The 20,868-nt window shown below is 41.1% G+C and overlaps 2 protein-coding genes across 2 annotated transcripts in view; one reads left to right on the top strand and one right to left on the bottom strand.

The window, feature by feature from the left end:
- Positions 1–1,000: 1,000 nt before the first annotated feature.
- Positions 1,001–8,908, bottom strand: mtmr9 (myotubularin related protein 9). Its single transcript, XM_083898248.1, has 11 exons — positions 8,855–8,908; positions 8,338–8,522; positions 7,155–7,263; positions 6,914–7,039; positions 6,640–6,813; positions 6,232–6,449; positions 5,875–6,036; positions 5,568–5,709; positions 4,937–5,157; positions 4,685–4,836; positions 1,001–2,098 (listed from the first exon to the last, which is right to left on the bottom strand). Exons 2-11 carry the CDS (start codon positions 8,517–8,519, stop codon positions 1,935–1,937), a joined length of 1,650 nt encoding a protein of 549 aa, XP_083754374.1. The 5' UTR covers positions 8,520–8,522; positions 8,855–8,908; the 3' UTR covers positions 1,001–1,934.
- Positions 8,909–14,579: 5,671 nt separating this feature from the next.
- xkr6b (XK, Kell blood group complex subunit-related family, member 6b) overlaps positions 14,580–20,868 on the top strand; it is a gene marked incomplete at both ends in the record, with an annotated part of 50,837 nt that continues 44,548 nt past the window's right edge. The window contains one exon of the mRNA XM_083899123.1: positions 14,580–15,142. Coding sequence (XP_083755249.1) covers positions 14,580–15,142 — 563 coding nt within the window. The remainder of the gene's footprint in view (positions 15,143–20,868) is intronic.

Below are 20,868 nucleotides of genomic sequence, written 5' to 3'. Positions count from 1 at the left end.
CAAATGTTATAATAGCTTAAAAAATAACGCAATTCAACAGGAAAACCTGAAATGTTTATTATGGATTCGACTCCTGCACCAGGCAATAAAATAGTTTTTGTCAGCAGTGTAACAACTAAATGAAGAGCAAACACAAGACTTATAATGACTGACTAATTATCATAATTGAATGACTAATTCAATTACTTAAGTACAGGTGTGTTTTTAGCTGTGGGGAAAAAGTGCGATGCATCAAAAGCACATGTAAACACCGACAAAGCAGTCAATGCTGGAGTTATTATTATTGTGTAAATGTATGAAACAAAAATGGATGCAGTTTTGTCTCAAGAGAAGTTAAACAATTGTACCCCATTAACTTAACGGATAAACATTAGTTTCATGAGAATTTAGGTCAATTTGTTTCATATATTTTTAAAGTCGCTTCTCCAGTTTCAGGTGCAATTACAGCAAAAGAAACACCATCAAAGTCTGCGTGGTTTTCCTGAGCATAGGTTTCCCATGATGAGTTCAGGGTGTTGGTGAGAAAACTGGTATTTCTTTTTCTCTTCTGCGCAGATTAAAATAAAATTACACACATTGGCATGTTTTCACATTATATATTAGGACATTTATTGTCCATAATGGCAACCAGTGGACAAATAATGCTAGTTACAATAATTACATTAGTATGTTTCTGATATTGAAGCAAAGGCTTGACAAACATAATTGAAATGCAAATTTCACAAGTGCATTAGCTTTAAACCAAAAGAGAATTTTAACACAACAATATTTTTTATTCACCTCAGTAACCAAAATATGAATAGCAATATCATGCACAAAGCAGACACGCCTCATGTGTCAACAACTCCGTCAAGTCATGCTAATATTCAGGATCTTGAGCCTCCGAATAATCATGACACATTTTTATTTTTATTTTAACAGATTTTATAGTTACAGTTCTACTACTACCATTGACAACAATGAAGCATGGTAATAAAAATAAATTACCAGGTTAGCGAGACATTGTACAAGGTTTAATAATAATTTGTTGTAACTGTGTAAACGCTGAGGCCAAGCTGCTGAGTGGAATGTCAAGTCAAAATGAGCCTCCTGTTTTACTGTACGATACAGAAGGTGATGACCCTTCCTACGCTTAGTACAGTATGCCGTCTTATAGCGCTCCATATGTTGCCATAGTTACTTCGCAGTGCCCTAGTTGTGTATACATTCAGCAGGATGGTTGGTGAAAATGTGTAGCCTGAAGTAAGTGTCCATCAGTAACAGGATGAATGCCCACAAATACAGCAACATCATTCATTTACACCTGTGGACCACCGCTGACCAGTAAAAGCAAATTTAGTTCTCTTTGAAACGGAGTTCTGCTTTCACAATGATGTTAGTACTTTAGTGATGTCACTAAAGTAACATATGAGTAGTTCTTCTTTTTCCCTCACTGTTCTGCTTCATCTCAACTCAATTGGTTTGAAGGTTTTTTCATTATTAAAACAAGATTTCGGATTGTTTTTGCTTCTTAAGTGTGAATATTTTCTTTGTTTCTATGCTCCACATAACAAAGAAATCATTAAAAGTGAATCATTTTGGTTTGTGGACAAAACTAGACATTCGAGAACATAGTCATTTCCAGGTTTGACAAACACTGATCAACGTTTTTTTAACATTTTATGGACCAAACGATTAATCGAGAACAAAAATAATCGTTAGTTGCGGCACTAGGCAACATCGATGACGGCAGATAAAATCAAAGAGAGGCTAAGTTTGGTGTTCATGGAGGTATATGGCATGTTTCATGTAGAGTGCAAAAAAGATAAATCAGCTAACAAGGCCTTAACCAGACTGACACTGTAATTAGTTACATTTTCTCTCATCTCACATCCATTCGCATCCCTCATTCTTTCCGTCTCTAACTATGTCACACACACACGCTCTCATTCTCCCTACGGGGTTTGAAGTAGGGGATCCTCAGTTTCCAGTTGGGCCAGTTGCCTGCGCAGACTGTTTACTCGGTTCTGTAGCTCCTTGTTGTATTCAATGATATGTACCATTTCCTCATAGGCTTCATCCAAACACTTGGAAGAGCGGTTCCAGCGGAGGAACACTCCTGTATTGAAAGAGCAGGAGATCGTCGTCGGTATTCATGACAAAAAGAACACACACAAAGATTTACATAAATTGTTTGAACAGTGTGAAGACTTCAGAGGTGGGTGGGGTATTTTGGCAGAGGGTTGTGTGGCACTGGTGTACTGGAAATACTGGAAAGTGTAACCACTGAGATGTTCAGTATGACAGAAATGCACTACACTGTGTAAAGGTTAGCTTGCCTGTCGCAACGAGAGCAGACTATTTTAACTGATCGGGACGTCTTTAAATCAAAGCGATGTCCCACGTTACGGAGAAACGGGCGTGTACAGGACTCGTCGTACACGACGAAAATCTCAAGTATCTGTTATTTGATCACGTTATTCGATGATATAATTTAATAAACCTAGAGATAAAACTGAGAAAAATAAATTCTAGTGATGTTTAATTACACTGGATTACAAAAAATTGTAGGTTGTCTATATCTTTTCAACTGAATTAGGACCATTTTGCACCGCTGAATCCAAAAATGACATCCATTTCTTCTTCCAAGATCTACTAGTCGAAGCCATTTCATTCAGTGTAATATAAAAAAACTATTAGTCATAGTCAAGTTGGCATATGCAAAATCTTCAGAATTTGTATATATACAAAGAAGTGGAAAAGAATTTTGCATCATATGATGTGAAAATACCCGTACGTTAAAAAACAAATATGTAGTTTTGTTCATAAAGTTTACCTGATTCAGCACATCAGGTAAAAAAACACATAAACAATACATTTGGTGTTGACCATTGTTATCAATGATGGCCAGCATGTAATAATTAGTGTGCTGTTTAAAATTTTGCACCTGAAAAATCAGAAATGACGTTTTTTGCGGGCAAAGGCATGGACTTTTGGTAGTTTTTCAACACGTCATCAGTTCTCATTGGTGTTGACAGCCACAGATTTAGACTTCTATGGGGTCTTTAAAAGTTGGTTCAGGGGGGTGTGCTTCGCTCTCTTTGAAAGAACTGCGTCAAAAAGGCTCTCGTGGCATTCACGTGCTTCAGCTACCCTATGTTCCTCTTCATATGCAACTAGGGGCGTGGCTTCACGGCTTTAGGCATGAAGGGGGCCTCACAAAGGAACGTCTGAACCCAACGACCCCCGGTGTGTTTACACCCCCCCCCCCTTTCCCCCCGCTTCATATGAATGGCCTTTGCGCCTGCTCATGTGAGATTCAGCATCTTTAGACAAAGATAGTACTTTTCTGGAGTTAGAGTCACTGTATTTAAACAACTCCCAACATTTTTTTAATCATCAATAGGTCTAAATACGACATCTTTAGAATGAGATAGACATAACGATAGACAATATAAAATAGCTACGCATTAACAAGGGTGCATTTAGGGTGCATTTGACTGCAAAACAACAACCAGTAAATCATAACTGTCACTATCAGATATCAGAAAGCTCAGGTATCAGGAGTGTTGTAAGGACACCTTTCTGCAAACTCCAACAAAATAAAAAAAAACATGCTGATCGGTCGCATGATTTAAGAAACAATCTGAGCAATGTTGACAACATGAAAGGTGCTGAAAGACAAACGATTATTGTGACTTTGAACACAAAGAGCCAAAACATAAACTGCTGATCATTTACATAGAAAGTATGCCTCAGCGGAGCACATGGTGAATAGTGCCCCCCTGTGGTGAGAATTCAGGTCAAAGTCTGGTTAAAAAAGTAAGCCATTTGTGGAAGCGAATCTGTTGCTTTGCGAGAAGTTTTAGCTCCATACGTCATAGTGAACTTAAGCATCACAGACTTTATTAGTTGGTTTATTATTGTGGTGTCAATAAAAGATGTGAGAAGTGTCCTCAGTGGTGCAGTCTGCCAGTGTTTCTCTGACAAAAATTGACCACATTAAAAGACAGCTCTGACTATTTCAAGAACCTCATGTTTATATTGAAATGCATCTGAAATATTTTGCATTTAAAGAGGACGGAAGATTAAATTTTGCTTAATAAAGTTAAACCTTTATGTTGTACAACCCCAACCTTCTCTTGTTGCTGTTATTTTAACAAAAGCTCGACTCAGTCCAGCTGAATTCACTAACTCGCTGTTGCCAGCTTTCACCTGAAAACCTACAGAGCTCCAGACGTCACCTCTTGTTTACACCGACCGTCACTGAGGGCAAAAACAGCTTTTGCAAAATCAAATGACGCCAGTGTCCGTTTGGAGTTGTCAGGTGGAGATCACTGTGGACTTTAAACCCAGACGGAATATATGTGACCCTTTATAAAAAGGCTTTTCTGGAGCATTGAAACAGCTGGAGTGGACATTATCCCTGACATCTTCAACTTTCTCATAAACATTCCCTTCTCCTACTCTGGAGAACACCTAAACATAGCAATAAAAGTGTGTTAAATAAACAATATATTAAGGTTAGTTAGTGTTGGATATGAAGTGATGATTGTGTGTTCCCATCACTCTGTTTTTATGAATGATTGTGATTGATTGAATTGATTTTAACAGCACGACTTCCTGTCAAATTGGCACCGCTTTGGTTCTTATACATTTGTACACCACCGACTGCACAATACTTTTAGTCACTGCATGTTCTTACCTTCCCACAGCAGCAGGCTCTGAGGGGCCACAGAGGGCCAGATCACCAGACTGTTTGCCTCGTACAGAGGGTTAGTAAGATGCTCCAGCTCCTGGGGCCGATTCACCCACGACCAAAGAGACACCGTCTTCTCGGGAAGAGACAGTTTGGCTCTGTGAAAGGAGGGAGTATTGGTGTAAGGCTTTAACAATTCAAAGACAACTATTATAAGTATGAATAAAGAAAACTGTTTAAAGCGAACTTCAGACTTGCCTCTCGGCTGCACTGTTGCCCAGGAAAGTGCCAAACTGAGAGGCGTAGGTGTGTTCGAAGAGCAGCACCAGGAAGCTCTCGCTGAATTCAAAGGAGCAGGGAAACTGGCGAAGGATCTGCCACACACAATCCAAGAAGAGTAGGAAGGCAGGAGCCTCTTGGCGAGGCTTGTTATTGGAGAAAGCCGACTGGGCGCAGCGCTGCTGGAATGGGTGACCCGCCTGAGGTTGTTCAGGTGGTTAGAGAGGGGTCAAGGGATTATGGGACGGAATGCAAAGACCATTTAAATGCTTACTGGATTGAGTGTGATACCTAAGTTTATGGTTATTATAAGTGAATGAATATAAACTTCTGTGCATCCATTCTAAATATTCATGCTGACATACACAAATGCATTTGATCAAATATGCCAGTCAGAAGGTAAACAAATACAACATGACACATAACTGTGGAATAACATACTTGCAAGGAATGCAAATTGTTTGAACTTCCTGCCATCATTACCACACCGTTAAAGGATCGCTATGCACTGAATTAAATATAAGTGATACCGTAACCCTTGTCCATCTTGTAGAGCATTTACTGAAGAGATACAGGCCGATGTAAGAGCCTGAAGTACAGAGATGCTCACCTGGAGCCACTCTCTCTCCACCAGGCCCTGGAAGCCTCTGATGGTCCTGCAGGATGGATCGAGGATAATCTGAGCCAAGGAGGTCACCTGCAGGGTGGAGTCTGTCCCTTCTGTACCATGAACAAGCACTGATGCCCCCTCCCTGAGAACAAAAACATAACACTTTTCCTCAGCGGATCACATATTGTTCTAGCATTATATAATCTATACAGACACAGACACAGTGCTGAATACTGTGATCATCTTACATCAGTACATACAAAACCAGAAGAGCAAGAGCAGCTGAACTTCAGTTTAGTTTTATCACCTGTCAATACACTGGGCAGCCAGACAAGCAGTGGTAAGGATTTCCTTGACATGAGTCTGCCAACTGGAAGCCTCCAGTTTACTTAACCAGCGGTCCATGCTGTGAGACTGGTCATTACACGCCTCTACCAGCTTAATCAGGCTCTCCTGAAGCACATTGGCCCTGAAAATGACAGATGTAACATCACACTGAAAGATATGTCTAATACATTCCAGAATAAATGTAGAATATAGTGTAAATTTCAGCCATGAATACAACTATTTCACTGTTTCTCACACATAGTACAAGAGAACAGTGTCAAAACCAAAACTAGGAACGAAGATTAGACACTATTTCATGGAGCAACTGATGTCCCACCTTTCAATGGACTTGTGGATCCTCCTCCACTGGGGGTAGTTTGCCTCTGACTCAAATCCTCCACCTCGAGCTTTGGCTTGTTGGGCAACACCGATAGTGCGCGTGTCGATGATGTACCCACGTTTGCCCGGCCTCAGCGTAGCGTTGATCAGCTTTTCGTCTTCCTTACACCGTCGCCCGTTGGTGCCAGTCAGAGGCTGTCCCGATCGCATCATCACCTGGAAATGGAGGGGATTTGACATTTAAATATGCATTATCTATATATATATATATATTGTATTTGTATTCACTGGGTTATAAACCTACAAACCTATTTATATAAAATAGGTTTTATAAAAATTACAAGAAAAAAAAGATTTTATGACAGAAACAATCTGACTCACATCAACTCTAATTCTTTGCACTTACCATGCCATTATTTTTGTGGTAATAGCTGAGTACTGGGAAGCGGCCACCATGGCGGAATGTGGCTAGTTTTCTCAGCGTGTCGTCATCAATATCTTTGGGCACTGCCACTAGAGGGGGATATGACGGACACACGCTGAAGTCCTTGTTCACGTCACTTAGTCTCCACTCATCAGTCTGACCAAAATGGGATTTGTGGCGGGTTAATATACAGAGGAAAAACAGAGGACTGGGATTATGTAAGTGTCAAAGCTTATCTTTTAATGAATGAACATACCATAGACTCCAAGTCTTTAAAAGTGTCTTCAGGAAGGAAAGAATTCCAGCCATCTTCTAGGACCTCAAACATGGGTCGGTAGAAGAAAGGGTACATCAGAGAGACTATATCAAGTGTGGACAGAGCCTACAAATGCAGAATGTTAAGAGTATGTTTTGATTAATTACACATGTAAAATCCCAAAATGACAACCAGGACATTGAGCAGTAGTTAAGTAATCTGTGAAGTCTTTTGTATTTACCTCAATAGAGCTGGCAATATTGAGACATTCCTCCATACCAGGGATGTCGAGCTGGATCACTCTCAGGTCTTTGCATTTCACAATAATGCTTCCTAGAGACCCCACAAACCTGAAAGTCGAGTTAAAAACTTGTTTTACAGGGCAAACAAGGTAATAAGGATGTGAATAAATTATATAAAAGGAAGGACAGAGTCTCAGCACTCAACTTAACTGTTAGGGTTTTATATGTTATTTCAAAGTTATATTTTCTGTTACTCTGAATCTACCCACATCTACAATCTACAAAATGTACCCTCAAAAAAACCCTGCCAAAAAGGTAAATGTGGTTAACACTTTCCTCCACCACGCACAATCTGAAACAGCACAGTGAAAGCCCTCAGTCAGATTCAAACTTCCTGTTACAGAGTTTCAGATCCGGTGAGAGAATCACTGAACTTTGACTTTCTTTTCCCCCGTTTAACTCTGACTTATCAAGAGATGCCACAATGCAAAATACACTCAACTTTTTTTTTAATCATCATCTTTTTTTCAGCACAGCTAATGAATCTGCAGTTTAAGAGAGAGTATCTGGAAAAGTTTTTGTTGTAACTCTGGTATTACATCCTGTGGTTGTCTGAGCTCATTTGAAGGTGGTTGTGAGCAGGGTTCGAGTTATAATCTGAATTTTGTGGGGGAGAGAGGGTCTAATAACTGAAGTCAATCTAAGGCTGAGATATATAAATAACACACACAGCCAACTATTTGCAAAATTGTATTATGTAAAACCACAACAACAACTATTTAATTGAAATATTAAATTATACAGTATGACAGCGCACACCTATAGACCATATACTAGATTAGAGAGCGGGACTTCACTGTTAATTATGAATTCCAACCCTTGATAAAACACAGCGGGCCACTATAATATCGGGTAGATTGCAACAACAAATAATTTCTTTGTCATTCACAAGGGGCACTGTGTGTTCTGTTGTTAAACATGTTTCTGTAAGGCTGTTTAACCTGTTTAAGTAAATGATACTATTTACGCTGAAAACTGCATTATTTGTGATTAAAATAATATGCTAGCTGTGAGCGAGCCAGCTAGTTGTGGTCTAAACTTTGGCACAGTATTGTATGTTTAGATATACATGTAAAACGTATATACAAACTACACAATAGACACAATTGTGTAGCTCATCACCTCTTCTCTATGGAGTCAATGTTTGAGTGAAGCAGCCATAGCTCCTCCGTGTTGTCCTGTCTGGAGGAAAGAATGAGGTGGTGACCAGTCAAACATAGAGTTCCCTCTACAGTGGGCATGAAAGGCCGATGCAGGACAACCCCATCCACCCTGGGTGTTTTTATTAGCTCTGCAAACTCCATGACCTGAGGGGAAACAAAGGTACAGGTATGACTTGGCTAAAGCTTCTGTTAAATAAGACACACCAACCCACGCAACACCTGTCTGCTTTAACAACAAAGACACAATATTACTCGATGTCATTTAATAATATTAAACGGGAAGTCTGTCAGCCAACAGCAGTTAGCTTGACTCAGGAAATGAAGTGGCTAACGTTAACGAGCAAGCTAACCATGACAGAAAAGCTGTCCTTGGTTTTAGCTTTGTGTCACACGGTACCAACACTATACACGCGGTCAGTGTACAACACGTACATGTGTGTTTGTCTTGAATGATAAAAAAAATATCGATGAATTACCTGTTTATTTATTCGTTTACGTAGTTGGGCGAGACTGGTGCGTCCACAAAAACACTCCGTGTTGAAACTGGGGTTCAGTTGCCGTGTTCCGCGAGCCTGCCACGCAGAAGCAGAAGCAGAAGCATTATTTTTATTTTTTTGCAATGTTTTAATTATTATTATAATTATTGTTGTTTTATTATTATTATTATTATTATTATTATTGTTATTATTAATAATATTATTAATAATAATGTTTTGTTTTATATCGGATACGATTAGCATCTACATTTTATTTAGCCATGACCTTGTTACAATTAAGGTAAGGTGAAATTAACTCTCATATGCAATAATACATCCAAATATAACATGAGCACCATCATTTTATTCTAAAGATCCATTGCTAATATATTAAATCGGTGCTGCTGTTTACTATCACATGACTTGACAAGCTCAAAATTAAATGAAAACACTGAAGAAAAACTACATCAAACTAATTTTAAGTTATATTCAAACATTTTCATGTGTTGGCTGGGTCTTTACCATCCACCTCCCGGTGTATGAACACTGGGTGGCGACATTGGAACATTTTTGAAAGGCAGCGTGGAGCTAAACTTCAATATCACCTTGATTTAATGCCCAGAGGGTACGTGCTGCATGATCATGGGAAAATAAATGATTGTGTCGGGCCAAGTCAGGGAATGTGTGGGAGTTATTATTACATAACAGATCAGAGGATGCTACAACATGAGTCAAAGGAATTAACTTAGCGTGTGAACTGTTTTTAACCACCTGCACTTGAGACTGAGATGAGTGTGGAAAACAGGAAGGGACACAGTGCTGATAGGTCAAGATAAATGAGATTTAAAGGCCACGATGGAGCCAGTTTTCATAGTAGCAGCTGGGGATGTTTATTCTTAAAAAGGTGGGTGGGGATTTAGTCACGGCTCTGAGGATAGGGAGGGTTTTTAAAAAGCATATGAAGGAACACTCAACGAAGAAGACTTGATATAGTGAACAGAAGGAGAGGAGAAGATGGATCGGTGGAAGATAGTGTGCCTGTTTGCATTAGACACATCTTTATCAAGATTGGGTGTGTGTGTGCGTGCGAGCGTGAGCGAGAGAGATGTATTGCAGATCAGCACAGTTTTTGCTTCACTTGCAGCCTGTCTGGACTTAACAATAGATGGTTTGCTCTGGGCTGCTACAGACCTCATCATGGTGAGAGCTGGAGATGCCAGAGCTCAATTGGTTGTGAAACGCAGCGTGCTTTACAAACCAAATAACTTCCCTACAGCTGAGTAAAAAATGTGCTGTGCTCTTTCTTTTTCTTTAAAGAGAATTTTTTTTAAAAAGCAGCTTTAAAGCAAGTGTTCAGTCAACATCCACATACAGGGGATGAGACACAATAGGATGCTGTGACAAATGTGTCGGTGTTGGAAAGGGATCATTTTCAGGAGAGTTTTTGTCACATCCATCATACATCAGACGTCAACGTTTACAGACGCGTCAGTGATATTTTGGTTCGTCGTCATCCAGCAGATTTCTGCCGAGTTTGTACCCACACCTACACCCATTACTCACATGCAGTTCATTTCATTTCCAGAAAACACAAAGTCTCATCCGTGATTCAGTCTCTGTGTTTAACCATCTGTCCTGAATGTGGGTAGGCTGTTCCTTTTTGCCCTTTCTTTCCTTCTTTCTTTCCTTGCAGTTTTCAGACAGTTATCACCTCTCACCTTGTTGGGAGAATCTGGAGAACGGTTGCAGAAGCTCCTGCAGGATTCAACGCTCATTACTCTCTTTGCATTATTTAGCACATGTATCACATTTTGCATTTGCTGCGGTAAATCGTGTGAGCCTGTAATCTAAATGCTGGTGTATTTGTTGTTATCAAATCTCTGTATGTTCGAAGAGCTGCTTTTTATTTATTTATTTATTCTTATAGCATGGAATATATTACCTATAGTTCCTTTCTAAATGTTTGTAGTCACTTACTGATACTGGATGAATATCTTATAAATCAGTTTACATATTTACCCACTTTGTAAAAATCACTGCAGTGCAACACTGACTTTCTCTCTCACACACACATTTGTGCTGCTATTCTTTTAAGGACACTGCACTGACTTCCATTCATTTGGGCAACCTAAAAAAAGCATGATCCCCAACCTTAACCTAACCACAATCTTAGGCTTACTTAGTTGTTTATTTCTTTATTACATACACATTTGCACTTCTTATACATTGCATTTATGTGTATGTTATAGTATACGTTCATTTCATTCAGATTTTAGTTCCTAAAAATACGTAACAAGCTTAAACTTCCCAGTTTAAAGTCTATTTTCCTGTTTATCACATGGATAGTTCTGACTTTTTCTACCACTGATGTTAAACTGAAATGGGAGAGTTCCTCTAAAAACCTTTATATTTAAATTACAAACTTGATATTTAGGTTTTCAATGACGTGGCTGTTAGTATTTCTGCTATGCATTTAAGAATACAAGTAAGAAAAGAGGTGATGGTATGGTATTAATCGATTATAATCCTCTTATTAAATAAATCACCAACTATTTTAATAATTGGTTTGAGTGTTTTTAAGGAATTAAAACACGTTTTTCGGATTTTTCAGCATCTTAAATATGGTCTCTTTGCTCCATAAAACAAAGAATTAGAATAATTTTTTGGTTTTTGGACAAAAAAAGACAATTGAGGACATCGTCCTTTCCAAGTTTTGAGACACACTGATCAACATTTTCTGATGTTTTATGGCGCAAACGATTACTCGAATCATCTAGAAAATAATTGACAGATTAACCTATTATGAAAAAAATCTTTAGTTGCAGCTCTATATGCAAGAGAACACCATTTACAATGATTTACCTTAAAATGACTTGGAAATGCTTCTAACTTAACACACTCATAGCTGTGCTATAGTTGTGTAATGGAAACATTTTTTTTAAAGTTAGTTTTAAGCACTTGCTATAGTGAACTAGTGAAAAGGCAGCCAAAAGTGATGCTGTATGAAAATACTGTCTCCATAACCATTCCTCAGGGCTGCATAAAAAGTCTTTAAATGTGACCAAATGCACACAAGAGGGTATATTATAAAAGCAGTTGGAGTAGTAGCCTTGATTTCTCTCCTCTCTCCTCTCTTTCTTCCCCTCCTCAGGGCTTTGGGCTGCCACGCTGCCTTTTGAGCTGCACTCTCAGCTCCGTTTGCTCACAGTAGACGGTTGGCGGTTTAACGCAGACGGCGCTTACTGTGATCAAAACAATCACATCACGCGACATGCGTTGGAATTATTCAGCAGTGATTAGCCCTCTCAAATAAAACATTACGTCTATGTGAGACAAGGAGGGCGAACGGAGGAGGAGGAGGTGATCAGTCGAGCTGGCTGAAGGGGGTGTAGTCTGAATAAATCAGACAATATGTGTATATGTGTGTGTCTGTGTGAGAGAGAGAGAAGGATGGGTGGCAGGTTCAGCACTATTTCAGCACTGGACAGCTCAAATCCGGTGTCTGGACAGGCATAACAGAACAGAACAGGACAGGACAGAACAGAGTGACATTATCCAATCAATCTCACCCCGGATGTGACCCTGTGTCTCTGTCTGTGAGCTCAGTCTAATCACAGCACTGTTGAACCTGTGGCAGCTCTTTGCTACACGGGGGTGGGAAAAGCATCACTTTTCAGCAAATCCTTAACCCCTCGATCGCCGCTGAGAGGAAAAATGCTTGCAGAAAGGAGGGGGGGGGGGGACCAACATGTCTCTTAGCAACCATTCCAGTGACATATAGATTCCCCTATGGATACATTTTCCTGGACGTTGGGGTGTGTAACCATTGTCCAGTGTTTGTGGACCTCTTCATTCTCAACAGTCAACTTTATCTGTTGCTCTCTTAGGATTTGTCAAATATACATATAACATACAGTAGCCTCTATTTCATAACCTCACTCCCAAATAGGGATAGACCAATTTTGATTTAATCTGTCAATATAAGACATGCTGCTCAGCCTGGGAGCTTCCTGCAACTTTTTGTTATTTTGAATTTTAAAACAAAGATGTCTATTGCCTAAGATAAAAAAAAAACTAACTTAACATGCTGCAAATCTGAAAAGCTGTTTAATAAACATATGCTTAAAGGCATTTAAGTGTTAAAGTTAAGTGTTGGTGTTTGTGTTATTAAAAATTTTGACACCATTATTTCCACTTTTATTGCAAATTAATATCGGCGCCAAATATCGGTTATGGGCCTTCTTGACGACTAATAATCGGTATCGGTCTATCTCTACTCCCAACATATGGCAAGTTTTCATTATTGTGTCATCTGTGTGAGATTAAGGTGAAGCTGAACAACAACTATAGTGGTTTTTTTTGAGTGTACAATCCCCTGAATGTATGATTTGTTGTTTTCATTACCAGAGAATGAGCCATTTGTATTTACATCAGCAGCAGGTCTTCTCTACAGAGGCCACTATGTTGGAAAACCATGTTTTTTAATGGACAAACCTTTTGAGTTTTAACGATAACTAGAGCCTATAGTGTGCACTATAGGTACATGCTTGGCAGGGGAAGGGTACTATTAGATGAGCCGCAACCAGTAGATGTTGTTATGAGTAGGCCTAGAGGGTGGAAACCTGACCGCAACATGAACCTCCCAAGAAACCACCACCACCAGCAGCAGCAGCAACAACACATTAAACAAACCCTTTTAAAGGTTTATTAAAAAACAAGCTCTAATTGTCTGACTGTGGGTGGTGCAAGGGAGGTCCACTGCAGCTGGGATGATCGGGCCACCAATCAGCTGCTAAGATCCACCTTAACACACACATGCATGCAGAGAGAGACAAACAAGAGAAGGTAGAACAACCCTGGTTATGTTGCTAAATCACACACTGTACCTTTAAGTAGATTAATGAATTGTCTCCTTGTAATGATGTAGGATAATTGCAGTTTTGCAATTGCAGTACATATGGAGACAAATAATAAAAGGCACAGGAAGGTCACTATACACTTTATTCTGCACTGCTGCAGCAATAGGAAAACTTTGCAAGATGCTTTTGCTTTATTCTCACATTTCCTCTCTCAGAAAGGTCTGTACATTCTGATGCAAATGCTCAAACAACACTTTCATGGTAAATAAGACGCATAGGTTGCGTTACATCATGGGGTCCACTCCTCTCTGTGGTGGGGGCTTCAAAACGAGACACTAGATGGCAACCACGTTAAGAGGGAGAAACGGTGCAGAGGATTGTGTGGGTATGTGTGTGTGTGTGAGTGTGAGAGAGCACTGGGGAGAGGTAGTAGCGGAGGGGGGTGAATTACGTCGGTGTGGGACAGTGCAGGGACGGTCTGCTCATGGCACACAGCTTGCAGCTGGAGCAGAGCTGCAGCAGAGAGGGGGGAGACAGCAGAGCATCGACGACGCACTCTTAATGCACGGGTACAAACTGGTCCAGCACACTTGGATGCACACAAGTTCAACCCTGAACAGAGTGAACCTGTAGATCAGAGATCACGGTCACCAGGTGAGAACAGATCCGCAGCGGAGGGAACGCGAGCAAAAGATGTGGTGCGTCCGTGGCGCCGCTGGCGCGCCGTGCGGGGACAGAGTGATCCACGGCCACGCGCTGACACCCAGCATTTAGATGGCTCCAACATTTGGGGTGCAAAACAGGTGCCAGGGAAGTGTCGTCACGAACCCCGGAAGCCGGAGGAGGTGGGAACATCAGAGGGAAAGATGGCAGCGAAATCCGATGGTCGCGGGGTCGTCACCGGTTTCGCCCAGCTGCACAACCTGGACGAGGTGGTGGGGACCGGGGAGGACGATGATCGGAACGGGAGCTCATTCCACATCTGCCACTGCTGCAACACCTCGTCGTGCTACTGGGGCTGCCGGAGCGCCTGCCTGCATTACCTCCGGGGGAAGGGGAAGGGGAGAGATGCGGCGCGGCCACCGCAGGAGGAGCGCCTCTGGCTGGACTGTCTCTGGATCATCTTGGCACTGCTGGTCTTCTTCTGGGACGTGGGGACCGATCTGTGGCTGGCCATCGACTATTACCACAAGCAGGACTTCCTGTGGTCAGGCCTGACCCTGTTCTTCGTGCTGGTGCCCTCGGTCCTGGTCCAGATCCTGAGCTTCAGGTGGTTTGTGCAGGATTACACAGGGGGCGGGCTGGGCTCCGTGGAGGGGCTGAGCAGTCGCAGAGCTACAGTCTGTCTCCAGAGAGACAGGTGCTGTCGCCTCTCTGTCTGGGTCTGGCAGAGCGTCATACACATCTTTCAGATGGGACAAGTGTGGAGGTAAGAGAGAAAAAAAACCCTCAAAGTTTATCCTTTTGAAGGAAACAGTGTGGGGGAAAAAAAAGCACAGCGTCTCCCAGCTCCACTCCACTCATCCATTCACAACTCCATCACACCTCCTTCCTTCCTCTTGGCTGTCACCTGGTATAACCTGCTGGTGCTGTGAACATGACCGGGGTGAAAATCAGCGCCACAGTGGTGATGATGCCAATGACGCTCACCTCCTCACCTGCTCTCTGTGAGACACCGCAATCCATACATTTACAATGATTTATTTAATCGTGTCATTATTACAGTTAAGCAGTTGTGTCCACACATCGAACAGAAAACAGAAACAGGCACAGCTGTAATTGTTTCATCACAGTGCGCCATTGCGCTTGTGTGGTGAGGGAAGAGGGCTTTCAAAGAGGGACAGGTTGTGTGTGTGTGTGTGTGTGTGTGTGTGTGTGTGTTCCTGTCTCCTCGATTCACCTCCTCCCCCCTTCCCCTCCGCGTCAAATACTCCCCAACTCTGCAACTACACAGAGGCCACACGAACATCTGTTTTCACGCCTCACCAAAAAAAACTACCTCTACATCTTCCTCCCCACAGACATGATGTCATCGGTTCCTCTGCGACGCTCGACGTGTGTAGACCACCCCCCCCCCCAACCACCCCCTCATCTCATCTGCCTTTCGGCCATTGGTCATGTTCAAACCGATGCGTCGGTACTCGGGGAGCGCACGTGTAAGCGCGTTATCTGTGCGCAATGTGGTGTTGGATGTGACATGTAGTGGCTGCGTTTGTAGTAAAATAAATAAATAATAATGTTGCACATGGCGCGCGCGCGCGCAGCTCATCTCTCCCAACGCTCAGACTGTTCAGTCAGCGCTTCTGAGGCAGAGAATTGTTTTTCTTTTTTCTTTTTTGGTGCAGACAGACGCAGTGGCTGGCATTTAATGGTGGGGGGAAAAAGTAAAGGCATGACGGCTGCTGTGACAGAGAAATATACAGCAGCAAACACTGCTGAGAGAGTCAGGGGGGGGAAGAGTGGTCACATCCTCTCATCCTGGCTTTGTTGTGTGTTTGTTGTTGTTGTTGTGTGCAACACAGGCTGAGACTGGCCAGAGATTGTGTAACATCATCATCCCATCACACAGACTGACTTTGATGGGTTAGTGATTGCATTGCAGTTTAATGTGAGGAACACATATGTGTGCTATAGTGCTCGATCAGAGTAAAACCTGAAGTGAAAAAATCTGTTTTTGCACACTGCATTCGTCATCTGCCTCAACTTGACGGTGCCTTATCTGACATAATAATCTTGCACACGCTTAACTTTTTACCCTCAGATGCTTATCCTCTCAAGTAGCCCACAGTGCTGTGTGAGTAAGAGGGGGAGTGGCTACAGTAGAGCACGTACTTCTTTTACCGATATTTTTACCGATATCTTTTGCATTATCTCATCCAAACGACGTCAAACTCGGCGCTGCACTCACTCACGCCTGTATCGAGACACTTGCCAAGTTTGAAATCATTCGGACCATCGGTGCGAGAGATAGGCGAGTAAAACACCCACGGACACTAGCGGATAATTGGCCAGATTGCAGGTCCAGATTGGGCTCTTCCGACAATCGTGGGTGGGATTTTAGGCTGATTTGAACAGATTATCTGGCCAAATTATCCTGTAGTGTGAGGGGTTAACAGATATGATTTTATCGTCATCAAACACGTTAGAGTCTTCCTGACTTCAAATTTTACGTGGACTTGAGCAAAAAGCGGATTTTGCGTACTTTGGTTTAGGACTGTACCATGTACAAGTAGATTCTGTCATTTCAGACGTGACTTCCACATCCACAGTTTTTTTTTGTGTTTTTTTCAGGACAAAACACTCACAACAGCTATTAACTGACGACGCCGACAGTCACGATAAATCATGCGTCTTAACTGTATCGTCTCGTCTGTACTATCTTCGGATAAAACATTGCAAATCGGTGACACAGTTTCGTTGTGTCTGTGGTCTCCTATGTTTTTAAAATCAAGTCAGATTTAAAATTCCTCTCATGTGGCACAGGCTTTAAGTGTTCAGACTACAAGAAAATGTGTTACTAACCAACTTTACAAATTTGAATAATCACAAAAGGACAAAATTAGGTTTCAAATCCTGTTAAATTCAGTGAATTTTTCTGCTCTAAGACGCTGGGGTCGTGTCCACTGGAGGCGCCAATCACACAGTCTTTCACACATATACAGACATAGATGTTTTAGTGGGGACCAAAGTCCATCACTAACATAAACTCACTGGTAGCACTGAGGGTTTTATATTGTTACAGCAGTTTTTGAGGAGGACTTATACTAACAATGGCTCCGGTTTGTCATTGAGACAAGGAGAAACTGTTTTTCACTCTTTACTCCACAGTTGTAATTATATTCACACATACACAGCTTAGGTTTGTTAACATATAATATATATATAAGGAGTGAAGAGGAGAACGTTTTGCCTTTGCTTTACTCACGGTCTTGAAGTTAAACGTAGCGCACGCTGTTGCAACATCTGTCAAAAATGGGCTTTTCCCAAGAAGAGACTGAATGACCTGTGTGCTTTCCCTCCTCCTCTCTGTTTTTGGAGCCACACCTGACGGCTGCTGAATCGATTACAGCTGCAGTTGCACTGGCTCGAGTTTATTTACATCGCTGTAGTTTTTCATATGTGTAGTGGAGAGAGCTGAGAAGAGGCAGCATTGAAATAAACTGTCTGAAGATGCTCATACACCACTGAACAAAGATAAAACTGGTACAATAGATGTTTGGTCATGTCTGACATCTTTCATTTATGCATAATGTACGTTATGTCTACCACAGTGCTGATATATAGATTCAAGCGTATATAGTATTTGTTAGTTTAATGTGGGCAAAGACTTGTAACGCATGAAGTGGGGGCAATTAATCAAAAACATTCATTTTATTCAATATCAATATAAGAAAGGCCTCATATACAAACAAATTATTGTTATTATTTCATGTTTTTAACTTCAGATGTGCTGCATGTGTCTGTGTTTCTTGTTTTCTGTCCTGAAAGAAGTTTAAAACCACAGTGAACTGTTTTCTTTAACTGTCACTCAGGAGCAAAACATAATCTTTAATTACCTGATATTTTAGAATGATAAGTATTGATACGGACTGATTAAAGATTTTTGGTTAAAGGTGCCATATGTAAGAATGTGGCCAAAAACAGTTACTACATTCAAATTCAAAATACAGAGGCCTTTTAGGTTTCGTTTTATGACGTAACTGGCAACCCCGTGGTTGCTCGGCAGCTGAGACGCTACTGACTGCAGTGATTGGTAGACGGCGGTAGGTGGCACCCAGGGCAAAACATGATTTCAAAACATAAACATGATTTGCAGTCTGCAAAATGTTTTTTTTAAATGCGAATATTTTGGCTGTCCTGTTGTTGTTGGTAAGTTCAGTTTGTTATATGAACATTATTCCTGAGTCTGTGAAATATTAGGAAGATGTTATGGGCAGTTGATTTAGATTTATTACATAATGCACCTTTAACCAACCCAATCGGCGTCTTTGTCACCAGAGATGAGAGTTGGAAAAACACCTGTACATACTGTAGTTTCCATTTTTTGGGCCTGAAATATGTTTTATACTGTTCAAATTTCACATTTTAATTAATTAATCTGTTAATACACGATTTTAACATGCAGTAAACTGTAAATAACTGCCAGATACTGAAAGTTATTCTGGAAAAATGGACAAAAGCACTTACTCACAGGACATTTTCTGGCTCTTTTAGGGTTAAAATAAGCTTCGGACATTTTGCAGCGTAGATGTTAAAGGGTTAATTGCTATTGAACACAGATCACTCAGAAATAGAATGACTAAATTGCAGCCTTTAGAATGTGTTATCTCTTTTAAATTATGATGTCGATTTCAAAATAGTGTTATTATCTAAGCCAGGTTGCCTTGATGCTTCACCGGTGATTTTACTTTTGTGGTTTCAGACGATATACTTTTAAGGGACAACAGAATTTAGAGGTCAGAAAAGCTGAAACAAAACCGAATTTAAATCAAAGTAGAGCCACGCTTATTAGAAACGTAACGTGCTGGTGAACGTGTTGTGACAGCACGAAGCTCGGGGTGAGGGATCATTGTCAGGCCACTTTCTCCCCGCGGACATGATCCGCTCGGCTGCTGCTTCTGGGTTGAGGGTCAAAAGCTGTTCTTGTCAGCTTAGCGAGAGTTCACAGCCTGGGACCCACAGGGCTACGACTTGATATGGAGATTATTAGCCACCGCAAGGGGACGGCCTTCCAATAGCAAGCATATGTTTTTACATATTAATATATTCTCTGCTTGAACACTGATTTAAGATTGTGCTCAGCTAAGATTTCCTTTTGCTTATAAAAAGCATTTTGGTATCAAATGAGGAATAAGTGTCGAGGTAGACGGTTTAATCAGGGGATCGATTAATCTTGCCATCTTTTACTCAGCGTTGACCAGTTTTTATTTAAACAATCACACATTTACATGTTTTTTTTGTTATCAGGAACTTGATAAAACATAATTTGACAATTCTATAGAGACCTGTTTTTTGTCGTTTTTTATGATTCAAGTTTTATTATTTTAAGTGCACAATATAACGCAGGCACAAAGTGGAGATCGAAAAGAGACGCATCGTATCTCCTGTTCAATAAATGTTCATTAGAGGCGAGCGATTTTATGCATCATTTGTAATTATTAAGTTTACTATTTTATACAGGATACGGCAGCTTTCCCGCCAATCCTTAATGAGATACTACAGAATCAGTTTGTGAAATGTTTGCCTTCATTAGCATGTGGAAAAAACAGTCGGAGAGCTGACAGGGAGTCAAAAACATCATCACGTCTCATTAGTCACTTCTATTTCCACTTCTACTTTCAATTATCTGTCGTCTCTCTCTCTATGTGCAGCGTGCACCTGAAAAGGCTGACGACAGAATCTCTGAGCTTGCTTCGAAGTTACCTCGATGTCAGTTGTCGAGGAATTCCTCTCTCCGTGTGAAAATCGACTATGTCACCGTCTCCCCACAGCTCTCTTTCATGTCCTCCCCTCCCTGTGAATCGGCGGGCGCTGCTGTTCGGGGTGTCTCCTTAAAGCTTTTTTTTTTTTTTTTTTTTGAGATTCCGCTCACATACGCTCCGGCACACGGTGGATCATACGTACACTGAGGTTTCTTGGCAATGCGGTTGACAGCTTAATCAGTGTAAGCCCCCCAAATTAGCATCTGACTGTGAAGCAACTGTATCCCGCTTTCCTGTCTCTCAGAGGAAAGCCATGTAGAAAGTTTAACAAGCTTTGTTGTTCAGAAATCCCAGCAGTGTCCTCTGCTGCCTTTTTAATTCCTCATAGTTGGCATAACATATTGTATGTATTTATATAACCTCTCTCTCTCTCATCTTCACTCATTTCTACCGCTTTCTCCTCCTCATGAGGGTCACGGAGGTCAGCTGACTTGGGGCAAACATCACCTAATCAGTAAATATGCATGTTTTTGGACTACAATCTCTGCTGTGACCCTTATATTCTCTCAGAATTAAAAAAAAACAAACATTTATTACATCCATCAACATGGTTAAAACATGACTTTGAGGGACACTCTACTGTGAGAGAAAATTCAAATCTCCAGCCAACTTTACGTTTAATTACGCCCATATTCTTACAACCAGACCTGCTGCTGTACAACATTAACAGCCA

This window comes from Microchirus variegatus (assembly GCF_963457635.1).
Source record: "Microchirus variegatus genome assembly, chromosome: 12".
Lineage (NCBI taxonomy): Eukaryota > Metazoa > Chordata > Actinopteri > Pleuronectiformes > Soleidae > Microchirus > Microchirus variegatus.
This window is presented reverse-complemented; position numbering and strand designations above follow the sequence as displayed.